At 43.1% G+C, this 15,466-nt stretch overlaps 1 protein-coding gene across 3 annotated transcripts in view; it reads right to left on the bottom strand.

The window, feature by feature from the left end:
• The window catches only part of PAK3 (p21 (RAC1) activated kinase 3), a 30,539-nt gene that overhangs the window by 1,164 nt on the left and 13,909 nt on the right, over window positions 1–15,466 (bottom strand). For 2 of the 3 annotated variants that reach the window (XM_054388739.1, XM_054388740.1), the window contains 8 exons: window positions 13,897–14,028; window positions 13,181–13,343; window positions 5,972–6,035; window positions 3,496–3,544; window positions 2,574–2,686; window positions 1,413–1,530; window positions 969–1,068; window positions 498–694 (listed from right to left, as the gene is read on the bottom strand). In XM_054388739.1, the coding sequence (XP_054244714.1) occupies window positions 498–694; window positions 969–1,068; window positions 1,413–1,530; window positions 2,574–2,686; window positions 3,496–3,544; window positions 5,972–6,035; window positions 13,181–13,343; window positions 13,897–14,028 (936 nt within the window). Of the gene's footprint in view, window positions 1–497; window positions 695–968; window positions 1,069–1,412; window positions 1,531–2,573; window positions 2,687–3,495; window positions 3,545–5,971; window positions 6,036–13,180; window positions 13,344–13,896; window positions 14,029–14,116; window positions 14,130–15,466 lie in introns of all 3 variants that reach the window. The other variant, XM_054388741.1, reaches the window with a different exon arrangement.

The following is a 15,466-nucleotide window of genomic DNA, read 5'->3' as shown; positions in this document are numbered from 1 at the left end:
GTTTGATGTTTGTTTTTTCTTTTCCTTAGGAAAGACAGCATTGAATCTGTTACACTAGCTCTGTATTTTCATGGTCATCTTCACAGGCAAAACAGCTGGAACAATGTAAGTGTTACTTGAGGACTACAAGTATCTGTGTGTGTTGACTCCTCTGTGAATCCCTTCTATGATGTGCATAAAGGTCCTGCTGCTTATCTGCATGCACAGTCCTTCCATGCACACAGGACCTATCCAGACACCTGAACATTCCAGCCTTTCTCCTCCTCAAGATCATCTAGCCTAAGCTAAGCCTAACTTTCTTAAGCAAAGCCAAAGAGGCTCGCTTCCATGCAGCTGAGTGAGTCTTCACAATCTCTGCAAAAGAGACCAAAGCTACAAGATATGCTGATGTGCTCCAGTGGCATTTTTAGAAGCAGGCCTTGGTGGAACTTGGTTTAAGCTGATGTGACAGGGATTTTGTTTCATGACAGTGGCATCTGGTTTTATTTGTACCTTACCCTGAGAGGATTTTCATTAAGATAAGGAGGTTCTCCTTCCACCATTTCTATTGCCATGATCCCAAGTGACCAGATGTCCACTTTGGGGCCGTATGCTTTCCTTGTCACCACTTCTGGTGCCATCCAGTAAGGAGTCCCGACCATTGTGCTCCGTTTACTCTGTTCAGGGGTGATTTGAGCACAGAAGCCAAAATCAGCTGAGAAGAAAAACAATATTGTTAAAGTCAGCTAGAAGGATGAAACCAAGCAAAAGATTGTCCCTCCCTCACTCTGAAAGGGACCTACCGAAACCAAAGCCACTCTTTACACCTTTCTAATTTCTATCCTCTGCATGAAGGAACTGCCCTCAGCCTGTACCAGCGGTCAGTGCTTGACCACAGGCATCAGTTTTGGGTATCTGGCAGTCAGTTACCCAAACTGGCAGCCCCACACCGCATCCTGGGAATGCTGTTCCTGACCAAGAATACATACTCAATTTGACTGATCCATCCATTCCAAGGAGGATATTGTCACTTTTGATGTCTCTGTGAATCACTTGGTTTGAATGAAGGAAATCCAGAGCTTGCAGGCACTGACAAGATAAAAAAGAAACATGAGAGTAAAATTTAATGACCTGATTTCATCACACAAGAATGGAAATGGTTCTAGAATATTTAATTTCTAGATGAATTGTGAGTAATGAAAGAGGTGAAGCTGAGAACAGAGATACTACAATAAGAGTATAAAAGAATGCAACAACAGAGTTTTACAAATGCAGCATTACTGATAGGTAATTCACTTAGGATGCTTGCTCTTCTCCATGTTAAAAGCAACAGAGAAACAAAGCCTCTGAGGATGACATTACTCATGTTCTTACCACCTGTTGAGAAGTCCCACACTGTTCAAATAACCAGAAGCACACACAGAATCCCTCACCTCCCTACAGACGGCTGCTATCTGTCCTTCATCCATACATGTCTCAGTAACAACATCTGTTAAAGAGCCTCCAGCCAAGTATTCCATAACGACCCAGAGTTCATCACCGACTAGGTAGCTGAAAGAAGGAAACAACAGCATTGAGATGAATGCACAGAGCTGAACTTCTTTAAGGAAAAGACTACAGTGGATTTTTGTTTTCAGATCATTGTTAAATGAAGACAGAATAAAATGGGTAGACATTCCTTCCAGGCTATACAGTACTTGGAATCTGTGCAGTCTAAATGTGAAAGTCACAGAAGTGAAAAATCAGATGACTTAGACAGCAAACAAGTAAAAAAGGCAGATTAGTAACAGCAAAGATCTGTATCAGATCATCTGGTTCATCATCTTTACAGACAAATTCCACGATTAGCTTCAGGAACAAGGCAACACAACTTTCATAGTAGTCCATGGTAGCAGCATGGTGTGTACCACTGAGGACAGAAATTGGTCAACAGTTTGAAAACCTTCACCTAAAATACATTCAGAAAGAGGAAGAACAATTTAAAACTGGCAAGTTATGTGTTTCTGGAAATCTGAATCTAGTCTTCCTGGAACCCACAGCAATGGCAAATATTTGGAACAGCTCAACGGAAGTAACTTCCATGATGATTTATCAGCACTTACTGTAAGAGAGAAAATATAATCAATGTGAAAAAACCCACAACAAAACAGCATTGAGGTCATGAACATAGAGGCTGCTGTTTTAAAAAGATATGGCTTATCCACGTTTTTGAAAAGAGTCTTCAAACTATATATATGCTAGAAAAGATTAATGCAGACAAAATGCCATCTCCTCCCATACATTTTATGAGGAGACAAATAATAAAGAGGTCAATTTTCTGCCAGTGACACCACTTGTAACCAACCACCAACTGAATTTAACTCCATTCCCCACCACTCTTTGGGCCTGGCCAACAGCCATTTTTTTACACAGCAAAGCATCCACCCATCCAAGCCACAAGCATTCAGGCAGGTGCTGCAGAACAAGGTGTCAAATGCTTTACAAAAGTCCAAGTAAACATTCACAGCCTTTCCTTCAACCACTACCAGGTCACCTTGTTGTAAATCTTAAACTTGCAATATAGTGATGAACATAGAGACAAAAGAACTACTTACCTGTCTAAATAGTTCACAATATTTGGGTTCTTATTTTCCCTCATGACCAGGATTTCATTAATAATTAGTTCCTTTTTGGGCTGTTGTTGAAGATTCATTTGCTTTATGGCCACCTGAAATGACATTGAAAACCATGCACTTGAGCAGTCTGTTGCACAAGGTCTGAATGAACATACAGTGAGTGTCTGTGGATGTTTCAGTCAAGCTGTGCCAAACTGTCTCATTGTTAGACACAGGAGCTCAGTGCCATACAATACAACAGCCTATTTCTCTGCTGCCTTGGGTGTGGGTTACAGGACACATGGCCATATACATTTTGCCTTGTAAAATCTGTAAATATGCTCTTTAATTGTTCAACCACAATTGTCTATCAACACCCTCTGGAACTACATTCTTCATAACTGACCATAGTTTATCATCATTGTTATTACTCATGCACTGTTTCCAAGCAGGACTTGATTCTGTTATTGTCAAATACATAAACCCAAATTTAGCAATTTTACAATTTCTGATCATTATTTAGCACCTGCTGTTATTCTTAAGTGCTGGACAGAAAGAAAATACTTATGTGCATTACATATTCTAGGTTTAAACAAAATACTCCATTCTGTGCTATCTGACAGACAGATGGGATAGGTTACAAGCCATGCCTAGTTAGGGCTTTTAGATCCTCTGTAGACCTCTATCTAAGAGAAGTTACAAAGTGCAGCACTGCAAGTGGATGAGAAACTCCCCTAAAGAGCCTTCTCTGAGAAGGTGAACAGAGCAGATGATGGATTTTGCCAGCTGACACTACCCTGTTTTTCAAAGGAGCAGTGCTTGCAGTAAAGGTCTACTGGTGACCTGAAAGCCCCATCCCCAGTTCACACCCAAGGGGAAAGCTCTGAAGATCAGCAGAATTTGCTGTACTCTTGACACTTACCTCTTGTCCTGTGGCGATGTCGATTGCTGTATAAACTGTTCCTGATGCCCTAGAAGCAAAACAGCAGCAAAGGAATGAGAAGAGGTTTAGTCCCTATGAGTGAAAGCAAGCCCAGGCAGGAGACAGATCTCTGCTGCCTGTAGTGCTTCTAAACCAGCTTTGTATATTCACTCCTTTGGCCAGCAGTGCACAGTGCAGGAGCCCACCAGCCCTGCTTTGCAGGGTATCCAAGCTAAAACCTAATTCCAACATGAAGAAAAAGGGCTGGTGCAAATACCAGCTGTACATACATAAATTATTTTAGTTCAACACCTAGGGGGGGTGTGTCTGCAAAAACTGGAAAATAATATATTTCTTTCTTTTTCCATTTTATCCAGTTTTGCTTTGTTGGGGTATTTTTTCATGTTTTCTTTCTTATTTTCTCTTTCCTCTTCTCTTGTTTTTTTCTTGTACATGTGTGCATGTGGATTTTTTTTTCTCCAAGGAATGTAACATACAGTCTAGTTGTGCCTTCTCAGACATCTACTTTGACTCTATCTGCAAAATTCAACCATGCAGTCACTATGAGAGCCTTCAGTATGTCACAGCCACATGAGGACAGAATCTAGACACTTTTCTCCAGCATGCAAGGAAACTCTTCTCCCCCTAAACTTGTCTCTGTGAGGTCACAGCTAGACCACATTAAGGTTTATATTGCTCCACACACAAATGGAGAACTACTCAAAACAGAGGATCCTTAGACAGCTTTTTTGTGTGTCAAGAGCCATCAGCAGCTGCTTGTTAGATGCACCAGACGGCTGAAGGACTCTTCATGGTGTCTCTGTTTTGCCTCTGTGCAAACATAGGTTGCGTTGTCAAGCCACCAGACATAAATGACATGCTCACCTGCAGACTGACAGGGCAGGGTTTTGTTTGCCACCTGCCTCTCCTTGAAAGGGGTTATTCCCTTGTAACTATGAGAAGGGCTGGAAAGGCCACAATCAGAGGAAGCTCTCTGGGTTTAAAAGCAGCTGCAGACTTGTAAACCCTACTGGGACTTTCTTCTGAGCTAAATCACAGGTCTATACTGCCATCATTTAAGAAGCCTTTGTCTGCATGGGCAGTGAGGCAAGGAAGAGCCAGGTGGGAATCCTAAGTGGGAACACACACCCAGCAAGTGTTCCAATGGCTAAAAAGGCCAAAATCAATTTACTCATTTTAACATGATCCCCAAGCTTGTTTTATATTTTTTTTTAACCTGCAGGCTGAAATATTTCTGAGGTATTTTAATTCAGCAGGCACGAGAGACTGCATCTCTGAGTTGAGAATGGTGTTCTCTTTGCCATGCTATGAATTATTTTAATATAAATGCAAATGTATTTTCCTGTGACTAATTGTCAAGATTAATCCAATTTGTTTTCATAAAAAGCCAACATCATTTATTCAGCCTCGCAAACACCATGCTCTACCTCCTCAGCAAAGTCCTGTCAGGGTTTATTTAAAAACAGCTATTTAAATTAGGGTGCTTTTTGTATGCTCTAGGCCATCTGTGAGGAGTTTAGATAAAAGTGAGTAATTCAAGTAAAGCTGTGAATTAATTGCAAAGGCTCTGTGATTCTGTATTACCAACTTTTATTTCTAAGCAACTAGAATTCCCATCTGTATGTAACTTTTAAATGCTTCTGTTATGTCTTTGAGTTTAATGCAGTTAAGCAAGTACCAGGGCCCACAGTTAGATACGGGATGCACTACAAACCAACTCAAACCTTGGCTGCTCATGGCTCCACACCAATTTGTCTTTCTAGCGAGAGCTTGCACTGCCTGAGGAAGCACAACTATTTCATCAAGCACTAGTTACCTAAGTTATCTCCTGATGTCAGTAAACAACTTCTGTCATACACTGACAGCAGCATGATTCTGGTGTTACACAAATAGCACTTGTCCTCCTGGGACTGCCACACAGACAAGGAAACTCTGAGCTGAGCAGGGACTCTGTATTTAAAATGTAAGTCAGAGACCTAATTTTGATGTAATTTCCTTTGTTCTTGACTCCTCACAGGAAGTATTTCCAATCAATACTATTTACAGAAAGCAAAGTTGGATTTCAAAAGGGAATAGCATCCTAGGCAGATGATGCATTTTCTCATCAAGTACTTTACGCATCAACACTGTTTATGACTGAATTTGGGGGTTCTACTCCCTCAGTTAGAAATAAGAGCTTTTATGTCATCTCTGGTGTCAGCTTCTAAACTAGGTAGTTACAGTCCTGACCAGTGGACACTAGAACTTCCAGATCCTGCTCCTTGCTGCTGACAAGACATTGTCAACATCAAGCTGTCTTTGATGATACCTTCTGACCAGAGCTATGAATTCTGACCAATACTGAAGGACAGGAGAGTCTAAAGTCAGTGTCTGAAATGTGTGGAGCTTGCCCAAATTCATGCTTCATATTCCACTAGCAAAAGCCCTGGCCCTTGTTTTTGTGTAAGTAACTTACCCTTGACCAATTTTTTCAAATCGGGTGTATTTCTTCTTAGGATCTCCCACACTCACAATACTCCCTGGAAGAAACAAAAGTAAAGATGCTCACTTTAAAAAATGAAGCAGATCAGAATTGCAGCCTCAGTGTGTGGGGTTGTGAGCCGTTTGTACTCAGGTAATAATGACAATGATAATAGAGGCAGCTCCATAGCACAGATGGCCTCCACAAAGACTGATTTTCTACATTTCTTTGGAGAGTTACCTTGACAGGAACCTAAGAACATGGAGAAACATTCACAGGAGACAGATACCTGAAAAGAACAAGCAGCAATGCAAGCCTTTGTTGTCTATAAACATTAATGAGAGCTCGAACAACAGAGCCTTTCTCAGGAATAATTACTCTGTGATTCAACAAGAGGTTTAATGCTTCTGAAGATAAATGGTCCTTGGGTTCTGGAATCAACCTTTGTGAACAGATGCCATTTTCTGAACACAAAGAATACTGCAAAATGTTTCTGGGAGGGGATCTTCTAAACCTTTCAGAAGTTTGCTAGAAGAACACATTTATGTTTTTGAAGAACAGCATCTCATGTTAGCAGAAATAATGGGTGTTTAAGAACTACTGACCCTCATTATTAATTGCTAGGATAAGTTCCTGTTTGTGCCATTTTAAGAATCACACTGCTTTGTCTTCAACCTGACTTGGATCAGTAGCGAGCATTTGACTCGCACTCTCAGCACTGCACAGATGCTGATCTGCAGCATTGCTGGTGCAGCCATGATAGCTGACAAGGCCAGCAGTGCTCCTTGGACACCAGGGACATATGAGGTGTTGGTAATTTCATGGGTACAGGTGATGGGACTCAGAAGCCAGACCAGAGGGGATGCTGCCGCCTGGCGGCAGCTCTGTACTGCAACAGCAGGAAGGCAGGACCAGTCTGGGACAGTCTGGGGACATAGCCATCGTGGAGCACTCTCAGAGGTGTAGGGCAGTCCGAATGGGAAGGAAAGTAAGCAGTAATTAGGATACTGTGTTTTTGTTGAGTGAGAGGCAAAATCTGATCAATCCCAACAAATCTGAAGCAATACTTAAAAAAAAAAAAAAAAAAAGAAAAACCCCAATTTTTTTCCTGGTCTGTCGGTTTCCCAGATAAAAAACGAAGCCTACACTGATGGCTCAGTGCAAACAACTTCTAAAGGTTTAACTTGGAACATACATCACTGGAATACTTTAAGCAGATTAGTTCAGGAGGAAAGCCTTCCAGTGCTTCGCAACATATTTTTCTGACTGATCTGGCAAGATTCCAGCACCACAAACAGGTACTTATTTGTTCACCTGTGCATGCAGAACAAAACACCTCTCCCCCTATCCAGGCTGTTCCTCTGGGTCAGAGCACTGTAGCATCTAAATGGGCATCTGACTGGATGCCGAGCCAGGAACCCAGCCTGCCAACACAGACAGAAGATGGGGCATCAGCACCATCTGGTTACACTCCCTGCTAAAATAATATTGCTGGCCTTGGCAAGATGGCTAATGGGAGCTGCAGAAGAAGAAGAGGTTACCTTTTACCCTGTGGTACTTGCTCCCCTCACCCAGCACTCCAGGAATGCCAGCCAGTGCCTGCTTGCTGCTGGCTGAGGATGACAACAATCTCAAGTAGCCAGAAGAGGCCCTGCCCTGCTGTGCCAGCCTGCAGGAGTTAAGAGTAACTGAGCTGTCTGCAGTCCAAGCCAAGGACGTAATGCTTCCAGGACTAGGTTAACTGTACATTAATTTCATCTCACTAAAACACATAGTGTAAGATGAAGCTTTCATTCTGGGTCTCCACAACAAAATAAGTCTTCTGTCAAGAGGAATATGACTAGAGGATTCCAGGACTCCCTTCTGTCTGAAAGAGGGATGTGAGATGAGAAAGTCACACCCTCCCACTCACACTGCTGAGCTCCACCATCCCCTAGACAGGGATCCTCATGAGACTCTGCAGTGCTAAACCAAACGCTGCTGTAATCCTGCACTGGGCTGGACACAGGAACAACACTGTGTTAGTAAAGGATAAAGGGAAAAACAACAGAATAAATACTTTTTAAAAGAATTTTCCAAATTTGCCACTGATTTTGCAATTCAGCATTCAGGAATTTTCTCTCAAAACTTGAGTAGCTGCTTTCACAAGTTAGTTGTTTGTGGCTGGTTTCCTGTGCTTAAGCCAACATACATCAAATATGACAGCACTAAAATCAACAAAGTGACTGGTATGCTGTTCCAGTTCAGAGAATCACTCCCTACTCTGGACAAAAGATAAACATATTTTGACATCTTTTAGGACTTAATTAAGTGGGTAAGAAAGCAGAACCGGGCCACTTCTGTTTCATAGTTACAGTGGAACATATTCCTGATTTCATTACAGACAGAATTTTGTTTGATCCTATCTCACTGTAACAGGTTTTACTCCCTAGCAAAACTTGAAATGAAAGTGGCTCTAAAAAAACTCAAGTTATTTCAAGCAGAAGAGAATTATGAAAGCAGTTTGTGATAAACTAGGGCAGGGGCCACCATCCTAAAGGTAGCATAAAATCAGCTGTGGGGGAAATAGGCAAGGTGGAGAACTCATACAAGGTAAAAAAAGACAGAACAGAAAATCCCAACTACTATGCATGCTTAAATATACTTAGCCCAGCACCATAGCAAAAAGGCACCACACTTGTTTTCAGATAGCTTCATGAAAGCACAAAAAGATGTTCATTGTCCATATCACAATTTGCCCAAGGCAGACCTTCAGACCTTGCTCACTTGGTATCAAATTCTTAAGAAAGAGAAAGCATGAAAGCATGCAACATTACAAAGCTGTAAGCCGCAATAACTCAAGGGCTCAGTCCTGATCTGGCATACGTAGAAGCTTGAATAAATGATACACCTACTTAGGCTCACGTGTGCAGGGTAACTGAAGATCCCATGGTGGAAGCATGGCTCAAACAGCCTCAGCTGAAGCAGCTAGAATTCCTCCCTTTATAAGCCAACATACCAGCAGGTAACTATCTGCTCTGGAATTTATGTCATTATGTCCTCAGCTAGTCACTGAACTTGGATACTTCCTAACAGCACCAAGATTCAGTTCTTTGCAGTCCTATCAACCTGCTCAGGGTGCAGAGAACTCTGCAGAAGCAGCTCAAAACTCAGCCAAGGAAGGCTTCAACAGTCAAAGCAGCTATCACTGGCAGGACAGGTACAACAGAAAGGTTGGTGTAAACCAAGAACAAGCATTCCTCACCACTGTCAGGAAGCCACCACCAGACTGCACCCTTTACAAACACTGCTCCCATTAGAGACAGAAGGTTACTGGCTTGGGTATCAAACACATGGAGGTGTTAGGACAGCCCACTTTTTGTCCTAACCATTAATGGTAGATAGACTAAAAGGAGCTATTTCTGCAAAATATTCAGGCTCCCCTGACGGGTGCGAAGTCAGGAGTATGAAGAGAATTTAGGAACCCAAATATTAGGTTCAATTTGGCCATTAGCACACAGGAGTTCACTATGTCATTCACAGAGTCTTCTGCTTAACCAGAACCAATCGCTGCTTTTGCCCTTGGTGTAGAAGGAAGCTTAGGCAAACCCAGCCCAGTCACAGCTGCCCTCAGAGGCAGAAGGGATACCCAGAGTGCTCTTTACTTCCTCTAAGCTTGTCATTGGGGATTCACTTCTGAAGGGCATTGAGGGTCCTATATGCAGACCTGATCCACTCCTTAGGGAAGTCTGTTGCCTACCTGGGGCCAGGGTCAAGGACATAGTGAGAAAACTTCCTATCCTGATCCGCCCAACTGACTACTACCCATTGCTGGTTTTCCAAGTAGGCAATGATGAAATTTCAAAAAGAAGTTTGAGATCAACGAAGAAGGACTTCAGAGCCCTGGGACGAATGGTTAAGGGGTCAGGAACACAAGTAGTATTTGATTCTGTCTCCCCACTAGCTATGCCTAATGATGGACTAAACATGAAAATCCAACAGATTAATGCCTGGCTGTGGGACCGGTGTCAACGGCAGGTTTTTGGGTTCTTTGATCACAGGCTACTCTACAAGACTCCAGGCCTACTGACTATGGAAAAAAACCTGCTTATCTCTGAGAGGAAAAAGAATCCTGGGACAACAACTGGCAGGGCTGATTGATAGGTCTTTAAACTAATTTTGAGAGGGGAAGAGGGAAAAACAAGCCTCACTGAGGACATTCCTGGGACAATTGTGAGGCAGGGTACCAGCTCCACTGCTATCCCAGGGGCTGTAAGCGATAGTAGATTATGCAACACCACAATGGTAACAGATACTCCTCTGCTAAGTGTCTGAAGTGTCTGTATACCAACACAAGAAGCATGGGGAATAAGCAGGATGAACTGTAAATCTGGGTGCAGTCTCAGGGTTATGATCTTGTTGCAATTACAGAGCCATGGTGGGACAGCTCCCATGACTGGAATGCAGTTATGGACAGCTATGTTCTTTTCAGGAAGGGTAGGCTGACAAGGCGAGGTGGTGGAGTTGCCCTCTATGTGAATAAGCAACTGGAATGTGTTGAGCTCAACCCAGGGGGAGATAATAAAAGCTTTGAAAGCTTACGGGTAAGAGTGAAGGGATGTACAAACAAGGATGAAATGATTGTGGGTGTTCACTACAGACCACCCAACCAGGAAGAAGCTACTGATGAGGCCTTCTACAGGCAGCTGGAAGTAGCATCAAGATCAAGCACCCTAGTGCTTGGGGGTGATGTCAACCACTCAGATATTACTTAGAAAGATCACACAGCCAAGCACAAATAGTCCAAAAGGTTCCTGCAGTGCATTGATGACAACTTTCTCCTGCAAGTAGTTGAAGAACCAACAAGGAGAAGTGCAATGCTGGACCTGATATTAACAAACAAAGAAGGACTGGTTGTAGATGGGTAATCTTGGTTGCAGTGAGCATGAGATGTTAGAGTTTAATACCAATAGACAAGGAAGCAGGGTGATAAGTAAAATTTCAACCTTGGACTTTAAAAGGGCCAACTTTCCCCTCTTCAAGACTCTACTTGGAAATATCCAGTGGAAATATCCAGGAAGGGGGGCCCAAGAGAGCTGGTTAATGTTCAAACATTACCTCCTCCAAGCTCAAGTGAAATGTATTCCCTTGAAAAAAAAAATCAAGTAAGGCAAGCAGAAGACCTGCATGGATAAGCAAGGGACTCTTAGTAAAACTCAAAAACAAAAAGGAGGTTTACAATATGTGGAAAAAAGGACTGGTCAATTGGGAGGATTATAGAGATGTAGCCAGAGAATGTAGAGATGCAACAAGAAAAGCCAAGGCCCTCCTGGAACTGAATCTCGCCAAAGGGGTGAAGGAGAACATGAAGAGTTTTTTCAAATATACTAATGATAAAAAGGAAGAGCATGGAAAAGGTGGACCGACTGCTGAATGAGAGGGGAGATACAGTAACTGATGATGCAGAGATGGCAGAGTTGCTGAATGCTGAATGTCTCAGTCTTCACTCCTAAGACCAGCCCTCAGGAACCCCAGTCTCTAGAAGCAAGGGAGCACAACTGGAAAGATGTGGACATTCCACTGGTCAGTCACGACAGGGTTAGAGATCTCTTACACCATCTGAAGACACACAAATCCATGGGCCCTGATAGGATGCATCCACGAGTGCTGCAAGAGCTGGCTGATACTGTTGCTGAACTTCTCTCCATCATCTTTGAAAAGTCCTGGAGAACAGGAGAGGTGCCTGATGACTGGAAGAAAGCAAATGTCACTCCAGTCTTCAAAAAAGGCAAGAAGGAGGACCCAGGCAACTACAGACCAGTCAGCCTCACCTCCATCCCTGGAAAGATGATGGAGCAGCTCATCCTCGAGGTCATCTCTAACCACATGGAAGACAAGAAGGTTATCAGGAGTAGCCAACATGGATTTACCAAGGGGAAATCTTGTCTAACGAACCTGTTAGCCTTCTATGAAGTTATGACCAAGTGGGTAAATGAGGGAAGAGCAGTGGATGTCATATATATTGACTTCAGTAAAGCTTTTGATACGGTCTCCCATAACATCCTCACAGAAAAGCTCAGGAGATGTAGCATAGATGGTTAGTCAATGAGGTGGATTGAAAACTGGCTCCACAACAGAGTTCAGAGGGTTGTCATCAATGGCACAGAGTCAACTTGGAGGCCTGTGGCAAGAGGTGTCCCCCAGGGATTGGTAATGGGCCCAGTTTTGTTCAATATCTTTCTCAATGACCTGGATGAGGGGATTGAGGGGATGAGGGGATTGAGTGTACCCTCAGCAAGTTTGCTGATGATACAAAACTGGGGGGGTTGGCTGACACCCCATCAGCCATCCAACATGACCTGGACAGGCTGGAGAGCTGGGTGCAGGTAAACCTCATGAATTTTAATAAGGACAAGTGCAGGGTCCTGCATCTGGGGAGAAATAACAACAGGCACCAGTACAGGGTAGGGGCTGCACTGCTGGAAAGCAGCTCCACAGAGAAAGACCTTGGAGTGCTGGTGGACAGCAAGTTCTCCATGGAACAAAAATGTGCTCTTGTGGCCAAGAGAGCCAATGGGATCCTGGGATGTATCAAGAAAGGTGTGTCCAGCAGCTCTAGGGAAATTCTTCTATGTCTCTACTCTGCCCTGGTGAGACCACACCTGCAATACTGTGTCCAGGGAACTTGAGCATCTCCCCTATGAAGAGAGACTGAAATCCCTGGGGCTGTTTAGTATTGAGAAGAGAAGACTGAGAGGGGATCTGATCAATGTCTATAAATATCTGCGGAGTGGGTGTCAAGTGGAGGGGGCCAGGCTCTTTTTGGTGGTTCACAGTGATAAGACAAGGAACAATGGGTTCAAACTAGAAGATTTCACCTCAACCTGAGGAGACTTCTTTACAGTGAGGGTGACAGAGCACTGGAACAGGCTCCCCAGGGGGGTTGTGGAGTCTCCTTCTCTGGAGACTTTCAAAACCCACCTGCATGTGTTCCTGTGTGGACTACCCTCAGTGATCCTGCTCTGGCAGGGGGGTTGGACCTGATGATCTCCTGAGGTCCCTTCCAACCTCTGATATACTGTGATACTGTAAGCACAATCACAGTTTCTGCAGGGAGTCATAAGTGCCTTCTGACACTCAACTGAGGATGAACATTTCGTACAGTAGTCTTGAGATATGCAGACCATGGATTGCTTGGTCAGACACCACACATACAATACGTACTCAGTTTCTCCAGGATCTCCTCATCTGTCATCTTGGACTTCTTTCGCTGCCTGTCTGTGTTTCTGTACAAAGTGTTTGTGTTTGAGTTTTCAGGCTGAGGAGTGGTGGCTTCTTTAGCTGGTGCTGGTGCAGCAGCAGGTTCAACTACAGAGCGGGTGTAGATCTGTGACAAGAAATTGACTTGCGTCAGAAAGTTGGCTTGCAGAGATGCCCCAGAGGTGACATTTCAAATGCAAACACTTAGGAAGGTGCTGTATGTTTAGTATTGGTGTTCCCTTCTCAGACTGAACAGGTGAAAATTAAAGGCTACTTTTATACACATCCATGGCTGGTTTCACGTTCAATTTTCACTGATTGTCTGAAAGATAACAGAAAGCATAAATGTACCTTCTAGCAAGGATACAGAAATAGATCTGTCCTGGCAGCCACAGCCTTGTTCCTTGATGCTCATGTGTTTTCATAGGTACCCAAAAGACTCTTTAGTGGGCACATAAGTGTCTGAATAGAAGAAGGGAACATCTCCCCTTTCTGAACATAACGGTTGAACTGGCTAAATGTGAAAGGTCAAAGCAGATTTTCCTGGTGTCAGTGGCTTGGTTGAAGCACTATGTCATGGTAGGACTCCAGCTCTCAAGTCTTCATGCAAGGGCTGTCTGATCAGAAACGTGCTGCTCTGATTTACACCAACTACAGTGCTGGCCAAACCTGGGACTTACTGATTTTGTGTGTTCGGGCCGTGGTGCAATAACAGGCGGCGGTTCGTTGTCATCTTCCTCATCTTCTTCATCTTCATCCTCTTCTTCAGAAACAGAGGGAGCTAGTGGGGGTTCTGATGCTGTTTTTGTGCTCTGTGGACAGACAGAAGCATGAGTGATGATCAGCATTCTGGCACTTGGAGGGTTTTGGTAATTACACACAACTTCAGTCTGCTTAGACATCAGGAAACCCCCTGGCGATGCCTATAGTCTTACAGGCCTCCATTCTAAGTTACACCTAGCACAGTGCAATGGGAAGGTTACAGAGGTCCATGTAGTTTTGTTAATTCATCTTGGTGGCTTTCATTTCTGCTCAAAGCAGCTAAATCGTTCCTATGCTCAGTCAAAGCCTCATTTCACAAAACATAGTTCACAAAATAGATCACTGGAAGTCACTTCCAGTTGCTGGTTAAGTGCTTCAGCATTGTGTCTACAGAAACAGTAGGAATTCCTTAAGCTAAAGGTGCCTACTGGCTAGTGCAAAACCTCCTCAGCTGTCTGGATGGGAATTGGCTATGGAGATAAAGGCTGGTTGTTTCTTTACTCTTCTGCCTGTGGGGTAATCATATTGCCTGTTTCCACGGCGCTGAAGTGGTGAAAGAGGCTACTGATTTGACCAAAACAGGGAATGACAGGTCAGACATTTTAAACAGCTGTTTAAGGGCCAACCCTGTCAAGCAAGGGGTGTCCTAATGGGAAGGTCAGTGTTACATTGTCACACGTTGGACCAGTATATAGCTTTCTATTAATTGTTAGCATTTTGCTTACATGGGGATAGAAGATGAGGAAGGGAAAAATAAAGAGTAGAATAATCACATTTTTGTTAGGTCACATTCTTAGAATTAGTTTTATCCCTGTGCTCCATGCTTGGCCTAAGAGCACTGAACTCTGCAGCTCAAACATATACAATGTCCTATTATTTAATGCTAAACTCCCATTAAGGAGTGAAATTAAATTAAAAGAATTCCACTATCTGCCCAATCCTGTCAGCTGTTTTCCCTCTACTACAGCCTTCAACCAGCCATCCTCTGTGTTGGCGACTTCTGAATGCTGACATCTTGACTGCTTCACCAGTGTCTATGTCTGCTAAAGCTGCCGGGAGGGCTTACTGTGCTCTGGTGAATGCCAGACATATTTATAAAAGTGTGTTTGATTAAAGATAATGAAAGTGGCATGGATGAAAATCTGAAGTGTGAATATTCAAATATGATTTTCCTTTCATTATACACACTCTCTGATGCGTAATCACAAATATAAAATTAAGTTACTTAACACTTGGAAATAAAGGCCAAGTCCCCATTCAGCTATTTGCTACTTAATGCACTAATATTAACACTAATAAATGTGGTCAGTATTAATGTGAATGTCCTGGCTACACCTCTGGGATTGCTATAGCAAACCAGCATTAATTAGAGGGGATGATTAACTAAAACTTTCTTTCAGTGGTTCCAGTGAGTTACATATCAATTATAACTTTATTTATATTCAGCTGCATATCCATCTGTACTAAGGATAAATCATAAAATTCTAT

Source organism: Indicator indicator, chromosome 17 (genome assembly GCF_027791375.1).
Source record: "Indicator indicator isolate 239-I01 chromosome 17, UM_Iind_1.1, whole genome shotgun sequence".
In the NCBI taxonomy this organism is placed as follows: Eukaryota; Metazoa; Chordata; class Aves; order Piciformes; family Indicatoridae; genus Indicator; species Indicator indicator.
Note: the sequence above shows the minus strand (reverse complement) of the source record. Positions and strands in the feature narration are given on the sequence as shown.